The 19,300-nt window shown below is 29.9% G+C and overlaps 3 protein-coding genes and 1 pseudogene across 4 annotated transcripts; 2 read left to right on the top strand and 2 right to left on the bottom strand.

Moving 5' to 3' along the window:
• Positions 1 to 749: 749 nt before the first annotated feature.
• On the bottom strand, positions 750 to 5,234 carry LOC137823775 (seed imbibition 1). Its single transcript, XM_090293697.1, has 13 exons — positions 4,685 to 5,234; positions 4,165 to 4,418; positions 3,975 to 4,065; positions 3,685 to 3,733; positions 3,481 to 3,572; positions 3,117 to 3,224; positions 2,894 to 3,028; positions 2,330 to 2,740; positions 2,113 to 2,254; positions 1,951 to 2,018; positions 1,733 to 1,867; positions 1,369 to 1,586; positions 750 to 1,273 (listed from the first exon to the last, which is right to left on the bottom strand). Exons 1-13 carry the CDS (start codon positions 4,873 to 4,875, stop codon positions 894 to 896), a joined length of 2,274 nt encoding a protein of 757 aa, XP_090149823.1. The 5' UTR covers positions 4,876 to 5,234; the 3' UTR covers positions 750 to 893.
• A 4,658-nt stretch (positions 5,235 to 9,892) lies between these two features.
• On the top strand, positions 9,893 to 10,737 carry LOC150025711 (chaperone protein dnaJ 11, chloroplastic pseudogene; annotated as a pseudogene). Its single transcript, XR_016514698.1, has one exon. The product of XR_016514698.1 is annotated as a chaperone protein dnaJ 11, chloroplastic pseudogene (transcript).
• An 823-nt stretch (positions 10,738 to 11,560) lies between these two features.
• Positions 11,561 to 12,133, top strand: LOC137824417 (uncharacterized). The gene has a single exon (XM_068630058.2). The coding sequence runs from the start codon at positions 11,765 to 11,767 to the stop codon at positions 11,960 to 11,962; it is 198 nt and encodes a 65-aa protein (XP_068486159.1). The 5' UTR covers positions 11,561 to 11,764; the 3' UTR covers positions 11,963 to 12,133.
• Positions 12,134 to 17,426: 5,293 nt separating this feature from the next.
• Positions 17,427 to 18,623, bottom strand: LOC137824416 (heavy metal-associated isoprenylated plant protein 47). Its single transcript, XM_068630057.2, has 3 exons — positions 18,491 to 18,623; positions 17,874 to 17,952; positions 17,427 to 17,776 (listed from the first exon to the last, which is right to left on the bottom strand). Exons 1-3 carry the CDS (start codon positions 18,494 to 18,496, stop codon positions 17,523 to 17,525), a joined length of 339 nt encoding a protein of 112 aa, XP_068486158.1. The 5' UTR covers positions 18,497 to 18,623; the 3' UTR covers positions 17,427 to 17,522.
• Between the last annotated feature and the right edge of the window lie 677 nt (positions 18,624 to 19,300).

Genomic DNA, 19,300 nt, shown 5'->3' with positions numbered 1-19,300 from the left:
CTAACATAATTTTTTTTAAAAAAATATATTAGTTTTTAAAATAATCAAATTTATTATATAAATTTTTATTAAAATTATAAAAATAAAAAACAAATTCTTTTGAACCAATCATAAAAAAAAATCATTTTCTAAAAAAAAATTGAAACATTCTAATGCACATAAATACTTATTATTGTTCCAATACAGGTAATATATAGTTTCACATCACTCAAGAATCTTACATTTTAGAGATGATAAGTATCTTTGTATTTCTGATGTGGTCCGTGATAAACAATTTTGTACCCTCAAAATAATATGAATTATATTGATAATATCATTTTTACACTAGTCTTTCTTCTTCTTCTTTTATCGTTTTGTATTATACATTTATATAAATATATTTTCTCAGATTAAACATAGATTTTTAGCTATTGACTGGTACTCATAAGGTTCAAAACATGACATGCCTTTGATTTGATCTTTTAATATTGACATTAAACTTCTGTTTTTTCAATTTCAAGAATGGCAAAAAAAGTTCTTTCATCTTTTCTTTTATTTTTGTCTGCTTTGTGTCACGATTTATCAGAAAAAGGTGTAACTTTTGTTCTACTTAGTAGTGAGTTTAGACTGGGATTAAATGATTTGCTAAGCAAAGTTAAGGCATAATTATATCAGTAATTTGATTCTTCAATCAATATATTTTTACTATAATTTTGATTCTTCAACAAAGAGTGTATTTTTTTCTGATAGGGTATAACATGAGAAATAGGTAGAGAAATCTGTGATATTCATTGATTACTTCTGGTTATTCCCTATAAGGAAATCAAACTTCTGGTCCACCTACATTCATCAAATTGTCACGAATTATGGATACATTACAAGTACATAACCCTCTCATAGACAAAATCCCTGATTCAAAAATCAATGGAAATACTCCATTGGTATAACTCTTTCTCAGGTACTCTCAAATCAACAGTCACCAATCCAGATTCTTCCTCATACTTGAATTCTACCTCTTCTGAATCAACTGTTATCAACTTAGGCTGAGCTGATGAATAAGCACCAAATTCACCACAACCACGAACTTTCATGGTTATATTTGTACTTTCATTGGATTCTAAACTGACAAACTCTTTGACAGCCCCTCCTGAATTGAACATCTTTATTAAACCAATAGGAGCAAATTTGATGTCATTGCTCAATTCTTTCACGGGAACTATTGTAAAAACTTCATATTCTCTAGATTTTAAGGTCACTGGAAGGGTTGCATCCTTTGGAAGATAAACCATTTCTCCTACAAATTGACATCATGAAAATAACATTACACAAAAGAAAATTTTGATTAACATTTGTAATCTTTGTAAGTGTGTGTCAAGCCAAAAAACATACCACCAAGATGGGAATATATTATGGCATCTCCTGTCCATTTATCATCTGCTATTCTGGATAAACAGTCAACATCTTTAGCTCTAATGAAACCTGTGACAGTGTCTGGATTCTCATCGTGGATAAGGTTCTTCTTGTCAACTTTGCACCACCCAGCTCCTTGGCAATTGAACACCGCAACAACTCCACAAAAATCATTCTTGTTCCAAATCTTCAGAAGACTGCAAAAGAAACATCCAAAGGGTTAAGTAAAATATAAAGATGCATTCATGCTTTATTCCACTGTAAAATGTAAAGTGTAAGATATTGCATCAAATGGTGAAGTATATAATGACTTATATTAGAAAAATCATTTTGAATTCATCACCTCTTTCCATCTCTGGCTGGATCAGTAAATAAGCAATCCTTTGTTGGTCTTCCAGGAAGTTTAGCTCTTAATATAGAACCATCAGGTAATACAAGTTTCTTCAAAAGATCAAAATCATGGTGTCCAGGCTTGTCACTACACAATATAACAACATCCAAGATAAGATATCAAATATGAAATTAAAAGGGTATTAAGAAAAAGTTACAATCTCCATTCACCTGACATAAATTGGACATCCCCCTACAGCTCTTGCTGCTGCATGGTATTCAGCCATTGGATGCAGGCTCTACAATATCACACAAAAAGTTAATGAGCTCCAGCAGAAGATGTGTATGTTTTTCTTTCACAGAAATAAAAAGGGGAAAGATCTGATAACTTACATGAAACATATCCCAGTCTGGCTGCATAAATTCACCAAGGAAAATAGTATTGTAAGCCACTGATGCAATGTGAATGGTGTGGGAAGCAGGGTCTCTTGGCCAGAAATCATCTGATGCTCTAATAACAGCTGAACGCTTGGCGCTACACAAGTAAATTTATGAAGAAAATCATCAAGAAATGCAGTGTAAAGTTAATTAAAGAATTCACTATTCATACCTGTATAGTCCATCAGTGTTGTGACTCATGCAACAAATGATTCCATTATCAGGGAAGTTCCTGGAAATTGATGCCTCTAACGCCTGGTGGTATTTCCTTGCAAGTTTTACCCTCCCACCATGTCCTGCTCCAAGAGTTTCAAGGATATTCTGAACATCAACTTTGACACCATCAATACCAGCAGATGCCAAATATGAGTGAAGTTCATCATAAAAGTGAAAAACTTTCTCCGGATTCACAAGGCCAAGTCCATTGATGGCAATGGTTGCCAAAGCTTCATCTGGTTGATTTGACTCAACTCCAGGAGATGAGACAGGGAAGGCCATCTTTGACTCGTAGTGCTCCATGCCGGTAACCCCAGGTTTAACACCACCCCAATATCCTGTTATTGCATGCCACACATATACATACCTGGGGAAGATTTTTTAAAGACCGTGAGCATGAAAAGCCTAACTCAACATCATAAAACTGACTTATATGATAAGGTTTGCATCTATTTATATATAATGAAATGTCTTAATTTTTAGTTGATGTAGATTTTCCAACAAAATGAAAATGACATACTTTATATCATGTTCTTGTTTGATTTCATTGGTCATATGACGAAGTCCCAGAGCTGGGTCCTCTACTCTCTGACCTTCTTTGCCATCCTTCTGGAATTTGTGATTCTCTTTGATGTTGGTTAAGCGATTTGCAAAGCTGTTTGAGAAGAAAGCAAGTGAACTTTTCAACACTGCAAAATGGATGGAATTACAAAGCGATGATTGAACTTAGAAAAAGTACTCACTTGGCTGCATTATCAGATTTCCATTCAGTACCATTGGGATCCATGTCAACAGATTGCCAGCCATCATCAATTATAACAAACTTAGCAGGAATCCCACCTTTCTCGAAGCTGCAAAAAATAATGTCACGGTCAAATTAATGTCTGAATTAATGTCTGGTTGATGATTTATCAGCAATAAACAATATATAAATATGAACCGTGATTTAACTCTTATGAAAAAAATTAAAAATTAAGATAAATATACAACACGACACCTTCAAGACAACCACTCAACTATCCCTATAAGAATCACTGCAGCAAATAAGCTAAAGCGAAAAAGAAGGTTGATGCATGTATCTCATAAGATGATGATCATAAGTACCACCTCTGTAATCCTTGCTTCACATTCTCTGAAGTGACATTGGTGTAGAAAGCATCCCATGTACACCAACCAAACCAGTTCAACATATCTGGCATCTGAATAAGAGTGTGGGGTTAAAGGATAAATTAGTGGTAATGAACTTTATGATGCTGTGTTAGACAGCACTATATATGGAATTTACACAATAAGTCGGGAGAAGATATGCACCTTCTTTCGCTCGCGATGAACAAAGGTCCCTAAGTGTTTCTCCACAGTTCTGAACAAGATTACAAAGATAATGAAATCAATAACTTTAGTTGTTTTACACATCTATATAAAACATTGTACATCCAAAAACGTGGTTAACTATTCAAAATATTAATCTTTAAAACTAGATCCTGATAGTAAAATCAGAGTTCAAAACTCAATTTTTGTAATAATAAAGTGAATTATTCTCACTGATATAAACTAAAAATTAAAGAAAACAAAGGGAAATTTTTTGAAAGGTTGCAACTCACTTCACAGCAGTTGTCATGACTTCATAAGGGTCGGATCCAGCCCCGATATAAACTAAATGAGTCCCATCGAAGTCCTCCACTGCAGGACAACCTGCAATAAGATACAAATTCCATCACTTTGCACATCAGCAAAAAATCACCACAGATTTGTGAGTAATCTTTTTGTTTCTTTCCTTTGAATAGCACGTACCACTTTCAACACAGATTTCAATCTCGTTTCGATCATTCCCCTGAAGAACTGCTCTGAAATCTCCTTCCAGAAGGGGTAAGAAAACTGCATAGGTAGCAGCAGCTTGGTCTTCTTCTCCTGCATCAATATCAGAGCCACTTTGTGCTTCAACCAGCAAGAACTGCGTCTCAATGGGAACTTCTTGTCCGCAAGTGCCCATTCTCTGCGTCATCCACCACATCTTGAACCGGAAAGCACACATAAACCGCAACCCCCTGGAATCAAACAAACAAAAATCATCATCCTGGGATCAGAATGATCAGAAATTCAGAATTGCAGTGACCTTGAGCACTATTTACAGTGAACCAACACACGTGAGAAACATAAAAAATAATCAAGTACATGCATTTCTTGACTGTGACAAGCAAGAACAAAAATACAGCGCTCACCCAAAATTACAACCATTTTATTTTACACTGACATCAAAAGATTAATAAAAACAAAAACAGAATTTGTAAAGAGAAAAGTGAAGAGTTCATACTCAAGCTTGCCGATTGGGAAGACTGTGCGACTACCCTTCTGATGGGATTCAACCCCAATGAATGCCCCATTGAGCAACGCACCCCCACATGCAGGGGTAACAACAACCTTGTCATGGACATGGCTCAGCACTTTCTTCCCCAACACCATCAAGTTTCCATCTGCAACAGATATTCCTGCCCCCACAGTCATTTTTCTACTCTTGATGAATGAACAAAAAAACACACACCCTCAAAATGGTTTGATTCAAATCAACAGTAGTATCAAATGAAATTGCAGCAGCACAACCCCACCACTGTTGCTTGTTCCAAATCCAAGTGAGAAGCAATAGTTATGCAGCAGGAGTAGGAAAGAGAAGCGTATTTATAGCAACAGGATAATGATGATGATAAGTAACAACACGTAAAGCTGTGTCAGCTTTGGGTACCCAAATTGTTAGGAACTGTTTCCATTATGATGCATTATCGTCCATCAATTATCGATACCATGCAATCAATCTAGCCACTCCCAAATGAAAAAAATTCTGTCTTTTTCAAGAAAATTTTTCTGCTACAAATATTCATGTGGACGTGTCTTTTATTATCATTTACAATGAAGCTAACCTGACACAAACAAATTACATCCTTGGATGTGGTCGTGTCCTTTTACATTTTTTTTTGTTTCACTGTATATGATTAAAAAGTCGGCTAATCATAAAAGTAAGCACCATCCCATTGCTGAGCTGTTAAAAAGCTTAAAAAAATGCAATCACACCGTTCAAGTTTCAATGACCTTTTTGTTCATTATTTAAACAGTGCACTTGTAAGATTCCTAAAATATAATTTACATAAACAAAAATGTTTTTTACACTATATTAATATTTTGTTTTGTTGTAGATGTAAAGTGAAATACCATGTCAAAATATCCTAACCTATACATAAATTAACTCTTCAATCGTTAATTAAGTTGGTAGATATTTTGTTTAAGGATAAATAATCCGGTGTAGTATTTATAATTACGTATAAAAACAAAATAACTAATAAGTTATTTTTGTTCGGTAAGTAAAAAAAGTTTATTGCAACACGTGAAAGTACATCAAATTGCATGTGGAGCCCACAGTACGTGATAGTTCTGGTATGAGAGTCGTTGATTGGGTAAGCAGATATGAGGAGCCGAATGAGATATATATATTTATATATATTTTATATAAATTCACAATCAATCAAGATTTATAGATATAAGTATTTTTTTTTAAGTAGTATAAATATATGGTTGGTTTAAAAAGATTTGTTTCTTATTTTATATTAAAAAATTATATAATAAATTTAAATTTTGAAAATTAATTTTTTTTAAATTATCTTAAAACCACCTTAAAATTGTTACAAATTTAATAAATATTTTTAAATTAGATATTTTATGAATCTATCAGTGTTGTGTAGTGTTTGATATCATAAAAAGGGCGAATCACATATATCTTGAGAAAAATCTAGACGTTGTAATACGCGAGTGGTGAAGATGACCTACGTGGCGTATCGAAGATGGGGCCCGCCCGTGTGACAGAAAAGGGGTGAAAGACGATGAATGATCCAGTAGGGCGAAGGTGCACGTGACGCTATGGTGTGGCATGGGTTTGTGTGATATTTGTTGATGCAATTTGACATGAGGCTCTGATATGCATGCATTTCATTTCAACACTTTAATTCAATTCAATGTCTTTTGCAAGTTCTGTATGGAGGGATTGAACAATTGGTGTCGATGTGTTTTTTACGAAAAACGAGGACTGTGACGTCATTAAAAAAAACGTGGCATTGACGTGTCCGCTAGGATTGCAACTCTTTCACACCTCAGATCCTACTTGGCATTTCGTATTTAAACTCACCTACGTAAACAAAAATAATAATTGTTTTATATTTATATAGTCATCGACCCGAGTCCGATATAGTGTATATAAACAGTTTCGTCCACCCATATTCATAGTTAAAAACATTAATACCGTATCAATATAAATTAAGGATTTTAAATATCAGATAATATTTATTACTAAATTAAGTTAAGGAGAAAAATATTATGTTATATAAGAAAAAGAAAACAATTTACGAGAGTATTTTCAACTCATATTTTATACTATACTAACTATATACACTAATTTATACTCTTACTAACTTGAGCGTCTTCTTCTGCATGATAGAGCCTACTCATTTCTTTTGAACTAGTTCATGAAGTTTGCAAGGATACTATCAGTGACCATCTCAGAGTTTAACCGACTTCAACTGAATGTTTTAGGTTTGAGATCGTTAATATTCTTGTCCAAAACAAAACTCAATTACGTAAATGAGAAAAATAAAAATTATTTCTATATTTATTTATATGATAGAAAGAATTGTTAAGTAGAAAAGTAAATCTTAAAAATCCGAATTGGGCTTTTACTCGTTTTGTTGTTGACCATGACAAGTTTTTGTTTGGGTTCCTCGGCATAAGTGGGCCTAATACTTTTGAACATAATCCAGTTTGGTGACTGGCTATAATCAATAGATTTTATCTAAAATCCTTAAATCGTCGTCTTTTAATGAAATATCTCGGATTCACGATAATGTTGGGATATGAGATCCATTTAAAAATAAAATATAATAAAAATTCAAAAATTTAAAAAAACTGGAGGATGTGCTTGGTAATTGCTAAATTAAAATTATTCAAATAATTTAATACATTTTTTTTCTATAAATAGTTTAAATAGAAATGAGAACTCCATAGGTTTAAGTGAAAAAAATGAAAGACCAGAGTCACGAAAAAAATATATTAATTAAAATTCTCATATAACCAAAATTAGAGTGAATGATTGAGTTTATCATTCACGCAAGAGACTACTTAAACTTGATTGTGAGTGATATGAAATCAAACCTAAATCAATTTAAGACGATGTGATGTTGATTAGAAATAACATTAAATTATTGTATAAATATAATTTATGAGATTAAGTTAAAATTAAATTCAGTATTAACTATTATAGAACTGTCCTTAATTTTTATGATCGATATTTTTTATGTGAACATTTATTTATTTTTTATGTGTCCATCATTTAGTTTTTAAAAATAATTCTCGGATTTTTTTAAATTTTTTATAATTATTATCATGAAATTAAAAATATTATTTTTTTAAGCTTTTGACATCATTGGATTGATTTAAGATACATTGTTGTTAGTATAAAGATAGATAATCCATTTTTATTAAATAAATTAAATTTAAAAAAAGCCAATTGATGAAATGTAGTCTTATATTTACTTGTACATTTTAGTAAAATCCCTGGATGAAATCATGAAAAGTGATTGAGTGAATCTTCACTCTTTTTCATACTTAGTTCTTAATATCTTCAAAAAAAAAAAAGGAATTTCTGCACTGGTATTTATATTATAAGGTAGTTTTAAGATAGTGATTTTCTTATAATATAACTATAGTTTTGTCGTTATCAAATGGAGTTAAATTAGTTTTCAAACCAAAATGAATCATTTTTTTTATAGATTATTTTGCCATTTATAAATGTAGTGTGTTTGTCAGATTAGTCACAATCAATGTTTTTACATACTTTGACATAACATACTACAATACGTTATTATTTTAATTAATGAATGGTCATTAACTTGAGTATATAGTACATTTGTTAGTGTATATTTAGTTTACTGGCTAAGTCGAGTGGTCAAAAGTTCGAGACACTATAATATAATAAAAGCTAAAATAACATAAATAAATAATAAAATAGAAAAATAATCTATGAAATTTAATAAATAGATCTAAAATATTTAAATTATATTTAATAATTATAATATGTGAAAAGTAAAAGTTTAATCAAGTCAAAACTGCTATACACAATGATTTGTTCAACAGGTAAGTAGAATGTTTTATCTGATAATTAAACAAATTGATTATGACTTTATCATCGAAGCACCTTACAATTAATTTTTATTTTTTTAATAAAATCAATTATATTCTTTATAAACTTTCTATCATCTCCATTACCTTTTAACTCACTTTTCCTACATTCAAATAACTTCAATTTCTACTATTTTTTCTCTCGTTTTTTTCTCACTCCACCCTTATCTACAGAAACCCTTAAAATTATGAAAAGTGAAAGATATAAAAATAGAGAAATATAACATCTTTTAACCAGTCATGTTGAATGAGTTATGATATTGTACCAAATTTAAGGTGCACTTTACCATTTGGTTTGTTTATTTTAGGAATACCTATTTGGTGAGTACATGGTCTTTTTGGTTATGTTCAACTTCATCCACTGAATTACATAGGTTGATTTGTGATTTACCACGCACTATTGTTTCTGCATAATATACTAAATATATTCTTCTTCTAAGTTTCTAACCATAATTTATTTGCAAACACAACAACACCACTTCTTAATTCCCTTTTCTTCGTTCAAGTAGTTAAAAACTCGCAATGTTTAACAAAAATATTCATCGTCACAAATCCATAATGCATGACCACACAGAGCACTTTCCAATTCCACACTAAAATAACAACATTGAACAATCTTGAATTCAAATACCAATTTCAGCGCTCGGAAGCTTCACTTTTATACTATTCCTCCTCAATGAGTCCAAGTTCAAGCTCCACTCATAAAAAAAAATAACAATTCCAAATTTTATATCATTTTTCTAAAATTATGTCCCAATCTTTAAGATTCGAATATATCTTTTAAATGATGTGTTCATATCGAGTATGGACACTCATAGGACACATATTGATAAAATATCTAATTTAAAAAATATGTTAGATTTACGACAATTCTAACACAGTTTTAACACAATTTTAAAAAGAAAAAATACATTAATTATTTAAAAACTCAAATTCATAATGTAAATTTTTGTTATGATTACAAAAATAAGGAACAAATTATTTTAAACTAGCTATGAGAAACATCTTTCTACTAAAAAATACATTTATGTATATAGAATAATATTTTATCTACTATATTTTAAAAATTATACCTATTTTTTTTATTTGTATCCATGTTATACTATGTCTCTTGTTAAATAAATCTCAATACTTTTTCATTTTTCCCGTCCCACGTGCTTCTCATTTTCCTCAACGCATGTGAAAAATAATAATTCTTACTATAAAAAAATAGAAAAAAAACGAGGTGCGGGTGGCTTCTAGAAGCTTTTGCAAAACCCGGGTGTTTTTGTGCAGCAACACAATACCAGGTGCCGCTTAAATGACCGATATACCCTTCTGATTCGACACCTTTGACCGTCATATAAAACTATCTCAGCTCTCATCATCGCAATGCATACAAAGCCAAATTAGACCAACAAAAAACACACATTCTTATTTCCCATTATACCCCTCTTCGCAAAATATCCCAATGCCACTAACCCTAAATCTCACGCAGCTCACCGGTGCCGCCACGACCATCCGATCTCCGCCCAGTGTCACCACCATCCGGGCATTCACGGCGACGATCGATTCCCGGAGGCCGGCGAGCTTCTATGAAGTTCTGCGCATCAAGCAGAACGCGTCGTCGGTGGAGATAAAATCGGCGTACCGGAACCTGGCCAAGGTGTACCACCCTGATTCGTCGCTCCGGCGATCGGAATCGGACGAACGCGACTTCATCCAGATCCACGACGCGTACGAGACGCTGTCGGATCCGTCGGCGAGAGCGGTCTACGATCTGTCGTTGATGGCGGTGCGCGGCGGTAACGGCTCCTTCTCTTCTTTGGTTGCTCCGAATGGATCTTCCGGGTTGTACTACCAGACCCGCAAGTGGGAAACGGATCAGTGCTGGTAGAAAAGATCATTTCTTTTTTACCCCTCATATTAACAAATTTGTGGGTTCATCAGAACAAAGGAAAAATTAACAGAAAAAAATGTACAAAGGAAAAATTAACAGAAAAAAATGTACAAAGGAAAAAAAAATCTGTAAATTATTTTTTAGCCGCTTTTTGTCTACTTTTTTGCTTCTGATGGAACACCATCAGAGTTTTATGTGGTTAGGGATTTAGTGTCTAATGCAATTTTTTCAGAGATATTAAATTTTGCATTAATTATAAAATGCTAATTTAATTTATTTATTTAATGTAATAATTGGTAAATATATTAGTATTTCACTAGTGAGATTTTTTTATATATATTTATGTTAGAGTAATAATTTAGCTTCGGAAATTGTTTTCTAGGCTTCCATAAAAAAAAATTTACACTTCCCATTATAATATATCAATGAAAATGGCTCTTTTCAATTTATATATAGTTTGGAAGATATTTTTCTTAAAAGTTTCAAAATTATACATTACAAAAAGATTTTGATTATTACATATTAAAATCTTCCATCGCCTACATAGTCAGAATACCCAATCTGAAGGGTAATTATGAAATTTTGAAATTTAGGGAGTGCGTTAAGAAGAGATGGGGGTGCAGGAAGAAATAGAGGGTTAGAAGAGTGGTATCTTTCAGGACTCAACCACTACACCACTCCTTTTACGCATCACCTTCCACACTCCCCCACAACAAAACGTTCACGCATTCAATCAAAAAATCGTTTTTTTTTCATTTAAATTAAAACTTCCACATATCATTTATTATAATTTATACCCTTTTCAATATTAATTAAACTTAAATTTTATCAAATACAACGATAATTTTACACTCTAAATGAAGCTATTAAATAAACTTAATTTGGTGGGGTTTTTTTTAAACAGGTTAAATAAATGTGTTTCGAGTATATAAAAATATCTGGTTGATTAATAGCATTTTCCTAATGATGGGTTTTACTGCTAAGATGTGTTGTATCGAAAAAGTTGAGAAAAGAAAATTATCTTTTGTTTCTTTTTTTAAAAGGAATCTTGTTGTTAAAATGGATTAGATAACTTTTCTTATAAGCGAACAAAGCTTCAAAACCTCTTCAAACCGTGACAGCGACACACCAAACGTTGCCTTCTTTTTTCTTCTTCTTCTTCCTCTTTACCTATTCCTTTTAAATTCCCCATTTTCTTCACAATTCTCCCCTACCGAATCTGCATCCGAATTTCCCAGATCCCAAACACCCAGAAGAAAAGACTGAAACTTTGGTTTGTTTGTGGATCAGTGGTGAAAGATGTGTTGTGGGGGTAGAGTGTGCATGCTTTGCGTCTGCTTGATTGTGGTGGTCATCGCCATCGGCATGCTCTTTGGGTTCGGAGTGTTCAAGCATGGATTCCACAAGATCAAGGACACTGTCAGTTACTGCGATTCTTGCGGCGGCGCCGCCGGAGGAAGGCCCTTCATCGGTTATGCACCGCCGCCATTGTTCTAGTTCACCCTTCTCTCCTTCTGTTTTAATGTTCTGTGGATTTGTTTGTTTTTTCATAATTTAGTGTTCGTTAGGGTTCATATTTGTAACTACCTCCTCATCGAGATTCAATAATCATCTGTATTGGTTACAATGCTGTTACTATTTTTTTTAATTACCTTGTTCTGTTAACCATCTCTATGAATTCATGTTTATTTTATAGCATATTCAGAAAAAATTATCTTGATTTTTTTGAATCGTCTTTCTTTGGAAGTAGTTGATTTGACTCCCAATCTTCTTGAATTTCAAACGTCTCATCGTGCAAACAACAAATTGATGATGGATGAAAGGGGTGAATGACGAAATTTGAACTATAAATGGTTTAAAAGTTTGGTGTTTGTGTGAATGTAGGATTAAACTAGCATGTCTGCGATTGAATCCGAATGTATAAGAATTGCGTCACTGTTATTAGCAGATTTTGAAAATTAATGGGGAAAAAGGAAATAAGATAATGATGAAAGTGAAATGAAAAAGATGGGTTATCTTTGATTAATCATTTGCAACAACTTATGTATCACACGGATGTTAATCTCTAAAATGTATTTTTTTAAGATAGTGTTAAAATTGGGTTATGATTGTTACATCGATATGGATATGTGTCGTAACAGTGTCATATGTTTGATACACACATCAGAAAAGTATGCAAGCTTAATAGTTTTCAACACTCATTCACACTTTTGATAATCAATCATTAGTATAGTTTTTGCCCCAAGAATATGAATATTTTGTGTTTCTTTTGGCATCACTCTTTCTTATCTGTGGAATAAACCAAATGCAGTTAATTCTGATGAACATGGTGGAGAATCTACTTTTCTAAAACTTTCAGATAAGAGTATTTATATATTTGCAATAACCTAGCAATACTGATAAAGCAATAGGTTGCTGAGTAAAAATGAAGAAGAAGAAGAAGATAAAATTGCATGAAAAGTAAAGATAAAAAGGTAAAGGAATTTTGAATATTGAAGTAGATAACGTTTTTATCTGTACTAAAAGGTACTAATTCTCTACTCTTAATTCTTCTATTTGATAATTGATTTTGTTAGCCACCTGAATCCAAAACTCAATTTAGCTGATTGCTTCGGCCTATACTACTCAGCCCAATTCCATTAAGCTCAGAGCCAATAGATGGAGCCAAATTCTTTCTGCACGTTACCAATTGTTACCTGCACCCCCGATCCTTTTGAAATTTCTAAAACTACCCGTCATTCTACAATTTGAAAATTCAGAAATCAAAGAATACATTCTTAAAAATCAAATCTGAACAGTTTATTGTATTTGGAAAATAAAATTTTGGAATAGAATTAAAAATAAGATTCTTATTCTCGAAAAGTAATTTCAGAATGTAAAAAGTAAATTCTGAAAAAGAAAATCTAAAAACTATTTTGGAAAAAGATTTCCAAAATTTATAAAAGTGTTATAGAATTCCAAATTTGAAAATATATTTTAGAAAATAAGTTCTACAAGTATTTTTAATCTATGCCTCTTTTATTTAAGGGTAGTTTTGTCATTGCACATAGAAATCGGGTGCAATTTCAAATCCATCGGGTGTAGGAACTAAATTTTTTAATTTCCGTTACAAAGTAGGCTTCAGAACCCGTGGTTTGAATTTCATAATCTAGTTATCTCCTTCACAACGAACTGTTTTGTACGTGTTGGTGAGGCAATTAAGTTAAATAATAAATATTAATTTTTTTGAAGTGTAGTTGTAGAGGTAATAAATGTGATGTTACAGCTCCTTTTTCATGGCATTGTCATCATTTTATTTATTTTGTAATTTAGTTTACAACGATACAATAATATTCTTTGCCTTCTAAGTTTCCTAAATGAATCAAGTGTTACTTTGTATTCATTGCTACTTCCAAATTTGACTCTCTTCTTCTCTGTTCTTTGCCATGAAAGCTTTAAAGATAACCTTGTTAGGATGTTTCATAAGTAACATCATGTTATGAAACATCATGTCATGAAAATACATTTTATTCTTAAAAAACGTTTAAAAGAATTGAAGAAAAATGAGTATATAAATTGTTTTCACCTCAAGTCCTAAACAATTGAACTATATTAACAGTATGAGACAGCTCTATAAAAAATTAAGAACACTTAATATTAGTATTACTATTACCTTAATTGATAACGAAATTTCTATTTAATCAGTAGTGAGAAAAAGTAAAAACGAAGGTAAAACAGATTATTATTTTTGTTTGGTAGCGTGAAAATGAAAGATTTAATAAATGAAAAATGTGAAATTATTTTCTTAATTAACATACCACATACTCTGGCGTTTTTTTACAACATTTTACTGTGACTATTTGAAATCATCACAACTGGAGAATTTACTAAAAGATTAAAGGTTGTTAATATGTGAAAACTGAAAAACTAGATATAATTATTATTTTTCAGTCAAATTATAATTTTATTCAATAATATATGCATAATAAAAAAATCACATTTAAGGATTTTACCGATCATTACATAGACACTTATTCAAAAAACAGAAAAACACTTAAAATACTTTATTTAAATTTTCCTTTTCACTAATCACAAATGATTAATTATATAGTATAAATTAATTAACAATGGATTATTATACTCTTGAGATCACTACAAGAAAAACATGAAATAAAACCAATTTGTAGAGACTAAAATAATTAGTTGCAATAATAACTAAATTAGCGACTATTTTAAAAACTAAAAAAAATTGGTTTTTAAATTAGTTTATATTATTGTTAAATAGTTTCTAAATTAGTATCTAATTAGTAACCAAGCTTTTAACTACCAATTATTTAGTTTCTAAATTTGGTCTCTAAAACATTGGTTGCTAATTAGATATCAATTTAAAAATTATTTAACAATAATAGAAACTAATATAAAAACCATTTTTATTTTAGTTTTTAAAATAGTTTCTAATTTAGTTACTATTGCAACTAATTATTTTGGTATCTAAAAATTGATTTTTTTTTTTTTAGTGAATACATTGAAAGTGAGGTTAAGACAAGAATGTTCATGAGGTTGAAAACAAAGATAGAATTTTCTCCATAAATATCATGACATAGTCAGCATATTTTGTTTTCATCTAAGATAATTTTTGTATAAGTATAATATAAATAATATTCAAATATATATTGAAACCGTTGAAATAATATCTTCAGGTTAATTAGGACATATCTGAATTTTTTTTTTATAAAGTTTAGAATTTCATCATCATTTTATTTTTAAAAAATATTATAAAAAATAAAATAATTTTTTTTATTTCAATTCTTAAACGAGTTGAAACTATATTAAACCATTTTGAAATAGAAATTATTAATTAAATTTAATTCATGTACTCAATAATAAAAATAGTAGTAGTAAAGTAATACATAAGAGTAGAACTTTCTATCAAACGAGGTTTGAAAAATACACGGAAAATATCAAACGTGGTTTGAAAAATACACGGAAAATTGAATTTTCCGTTATTGGAAAGTATAAACATTCACATTAAGTCATCACACGAAACCTCACTCTAACGGTCACTTTGAAAGTCTTTGAAAGAAATTGGTATGATTAAAACAAGTTTGTGCTATCAAGACATTTATTCCATTTTTTTTCCTTTATTTGTGAATTATTAAGAAATGTACGTAATTTTATCATTATGTTTTTATTTCTTATTTTGTGTAACCTATATAATGATTATGTAGAATATTTTTAAACTTTGTAACAAAATATAAAACATTCATATTTTTATAATAATCTTGGATGATTAAGTGTGTAACAAAATTATTAGTATTATTATATACAACTCATATTAAATTAGTTTTAAATGGTTAGATTAAAATTGTTACTGTAAGTATAAGTATAACAAATAGATTAAATTTTTCACATAGTATTATATAATGATTTTTTTAATTTGAATTACATCACATATTAAAAAATAACTCTAGCAGATGATTGTGGTTAGTTGAGGTGTGCTGAGATGTCAAGTTGCATAGTGATATCTAAAATGAAAACTTTTATAAAAAAAAAACTCAACAAATCTTTAAAATAACACACTCTATAAAATTCAAAAAGTAAAATGAAATAAATAATAAAAAATAAAATTAAAATTAAAATTAAAAGCTAATTTAAATATTTTAGAACTTATAAAGCATAAACTCTTAAAATAAATTATTATAATTTAGTTAATGACTATTATTTATTGATCTAGAAGCTATTTTATTTTATTTCATTTCTTTGTTGCCCCTTTCGATGGTTCCAAACAGACCATAATTGACCCAAAACAAGAATAATAATCAATTATAATATCCAATAAAAAAATCGTTTTAAGTTTTTCTTTCTTAATTCTATTGGTGATTGACTCTTTAGTTTTATAGTCAATGGTTAATACAAAACATGGACAGTGATTGTAGAAATTATATAAACTTTTACGAAAATCCACACATCACGATTTCTATTTTTTTTTTAAGGAATTAACATTGTTATTGTACCATTTTTTTTTAATTTAATTCATGATTATACGTAAGCTTAATACAATTTTAAAATGTAAGCTTAAATTCCTAAAATAAAGTCAGCTTATAAATGTTTTTTTATTATCAAATATTCAATTAAAAACATTAACATGATTTAAATTTGATGTGAAAAATATTTGTTTTTTTTTTTTAATTTTGATAAAACACATGCTAGAGGTCTCATCACATCATGAAAAATAACATAAAAAAAGTATGGATTAATTAATTTAACCTTTTCCAAAATGAAGTTCATGCATTTAATTTAGTTAAGGTTTTTTGCTTCCGTACATCTTTTTCTCTTATTTTCCTTTTTTAATGATATGTGAACCATAGAGGTGGTAGATAGGGTTAAAGCTCATTAATTAAAGGAAAGCGAAATGTTACCCAATTAAAAAAATATATATCTACCCAATTTAAAATCTAAATAACTATAACTAAAACCTTTAATAATTAATTAGATATTAATTTATAAATTATTTATTAATAATAAAAATTAATTTAGATATTAATACACTACAAAATAAAAATCATGAAATAGAAAACAAATTTAGAGACAAAAAATAGTTAATTGATACAGTGACTAAATTAGAGACCATTATAGAAACTAAAAAAAAATAATTTCTAAATTAGTTTTTATTTTTGTTAAATAGTTTCTAAATTGGTATCTAATTAGCTACCAAGGTTTTAACTACTAATTATATAGTTTCTAAATTTAGTAGCAAAAACCTAACTAATTGGATACCAATTTAGAAACCATTTAACAATAATAGAAACTATATTAGAAATAAAAAATATTTTTATTCTCTAAAATGTCTCTAATTTAGTCACTATAATAACTAATTATTTTTGTCTTTAAAATTAGTTTCTATATTTTATCATTTTCTTTGTACCGGTAATAATGTTTTTAATATTTAATTGAACTAACAGAATTAACCATAACAAATAGAAATGGAAGTGCTTTTATTACTAAGAGGATAAAAAGAGATACAAGAAAAAGATGAAATAGATTTAGGGTTTGGAAATTTGATGAAACAGATTTAGGGTTACATGACAATGCAGGCACTATGGTCATACCCATCATGTACATATGAAATGGGTGGAGGACATGGTGGATATAGATACCAAGGTGGTAGTTTTTCCTCTTCCTTTTTCTTTTCTTTCACTTCTTCAACACTTTCGATTATGGCATGCCGGAATTTTTTCCTCAACGCCCTACACAGACAAACTGAATCCACCCTTTCTCCGATCACAGCCACTTTATCTTTGTGTTCTCCTTCTAAAGCCACTGAACTCACACCTGCATGTGCATCCATGCATCATGCATGCAATATTCTTAGAAAATTTATATAACACAAACAAGGTTTACTTCTTTTAATACAACAAAACAAATCTACCGTTTGCATCTGCTGCTATTTTTAAGGCCTTGCTTCTGCATTTGTCGCAGTCCAATGACACCCTTATAACTATCTTTTGCTGCTCCAATCACAATTAATCAAACTCAAACAATATAGTGATAAATAATAAGGTTGAATAATTTTTTGTCTACGTACTATAACACGAAATTAACATAAAATTGATTTTTGTCTCTGATCAAACTTAGATCATCAAGATATTTATAGTATAAAACTGATGATTGGAATGGATCCATATATGTATGTGAAATGATTGTTAGTTTGATTTTTGCCTTCGGTCAAACTTCATATCATCAAGATACTTTTAGTATAAAAATGATGATAAATATTATGTGAAATGATTGTTAGTTTTTTTAAAAAAAAAATTCCGATTGTATATTGATGTCCATTGTAACTACTTTCAATGGATTAATGATGAAGTGGAGTCTGAAATTGAACTAATTTCACATGTAGAAAGATTCATTTTAATCATTTTCATATTATAAACATCTGAATGATCTAAAGTTTGAATCAAAGACGAAAACCAATTTAATGTCATAATATATATAACCCTAAATAATAATAATAATATGCAATGCATTATTCAAGCAAAATCTTACCTTCATGCCGGATATGATTGAAATTCCAGGGTTTGAGGAAAGAAGAAACTATTGCAACTTGGTTTGTGTGGTTTATTTGCTCTTGGTATTGTGTGTTTATATACAAGTTTGGGTCTCCCTATTACACTCTTTGTGTTTATTAGTTGACTTATGGTAAACTGAAGATTATAGAACATTGACAAAGTATGTATGAACAATAAGAAGGAGTATTAATTGTATGTGTAAAAGTCTTGACTCAGGATTAATCCTAAGACACATATCAATGGTCTTTCTAGAAATCACAAATCTCTGGTCTCTCTTTCTTAGTCTTTGGTCGTGCCCTTTTAGTTTTTGAGAGCTATTGTGGTCCATGCATATGTTATCACAAGGATAATATACTCACAATACAATCAGAGAAACTACAAAAGAAAATAATGAATGCAATGAAAAATGTTGTATATAGTTCAACAGTTTTTTTTATGTAAATATATAATTGAAGAGTTAAATTGTTATATTATGAAATAAACAAAACAATAAAAAAAATCACCATTAGTGTGATTTTAATATCTTTACCTTTGTTAATAGAAGTGTGTTAATCTATGTGAAGGAAAAGTAATCTCAAAATTAGGGTAAGGAAATATTGTGTGTATAATACCTCTGAGTATACTCCAAGTTTCTTGCTGAAATTTCACTTCTGACTTTCTGCACCCTCCTTTTTTCAACCTGCACCCCCTTAATTTACAAAATGACTGTTTTATCTTTTGAAGTGACTTTCGGATTACCCATTTCATCAATTTTTCAAAAAAAAAAATGCTTTCTTAAATTTATGAA

The sequence above is a fragment of the Phaseolus vulgaris genome, chromosome 8, assembly GCF_051622355.1.
Source record: "Phaseolus vulgaris cultivar YP4 chromosome 8, ASM5162235v1, whole genome shotgun sequence".
Classification (NCBI taxonomy): domain Eukaryota; kingdom Viridiplantae; phylum Streptophyta; class Magnoliopsida; order Fabales; family Fabaceae; genus Phaseolus; species Phaseolus vulgaris.
The sequence above is the reverse complement of the archived record's forward strand: the minus strand, read 5'-3'. Positions and strand labels throughout refer to the sequence as shown.

Excerpts from the sequence above, each read along its gene's own strand:
- LOC137824416 (XM_068630057.2), bottom strand. Across the intron at positions 17,777-17,873 it reads AATAGCAGCAGATGCAAACG|GTGTGAGTTCAGTGGCTTTA; the intron begins GTAGATTTGTTT and ends ATGCACATGCAG.
- LOC137823775 (XM_090293697.1), bottom strand. The coding sequence starts at position 4,875 with ATGACTGTGGGGGCAGGAATATCTGTTGCAGATGGAAACTTGATGGTG. Across the intron at positions 3,734-3,974 it reads GTCATGACAACTGCTGTGAA|AACTGTGGAGAAACACTTAG; the intron begins GTGAGTTGCAAC and ends AATCTTGTTCAG. Across the intron at positions 1,587-1,732 it reads CCAGCCAGAGATGGAAAGAG|TCTTCTGAAGATTTGGAACA; the intron begins GTGATGAATTCA and ends TTTCTTTTGCAG.
- LOC137824417 (XM_068630058.2), top strand. The coding sequence starts at position 11,765 with ATGTGTTGTGGGGGTAGAGTGTGCATGCTTTGCGTCTGCTTGATTGTG.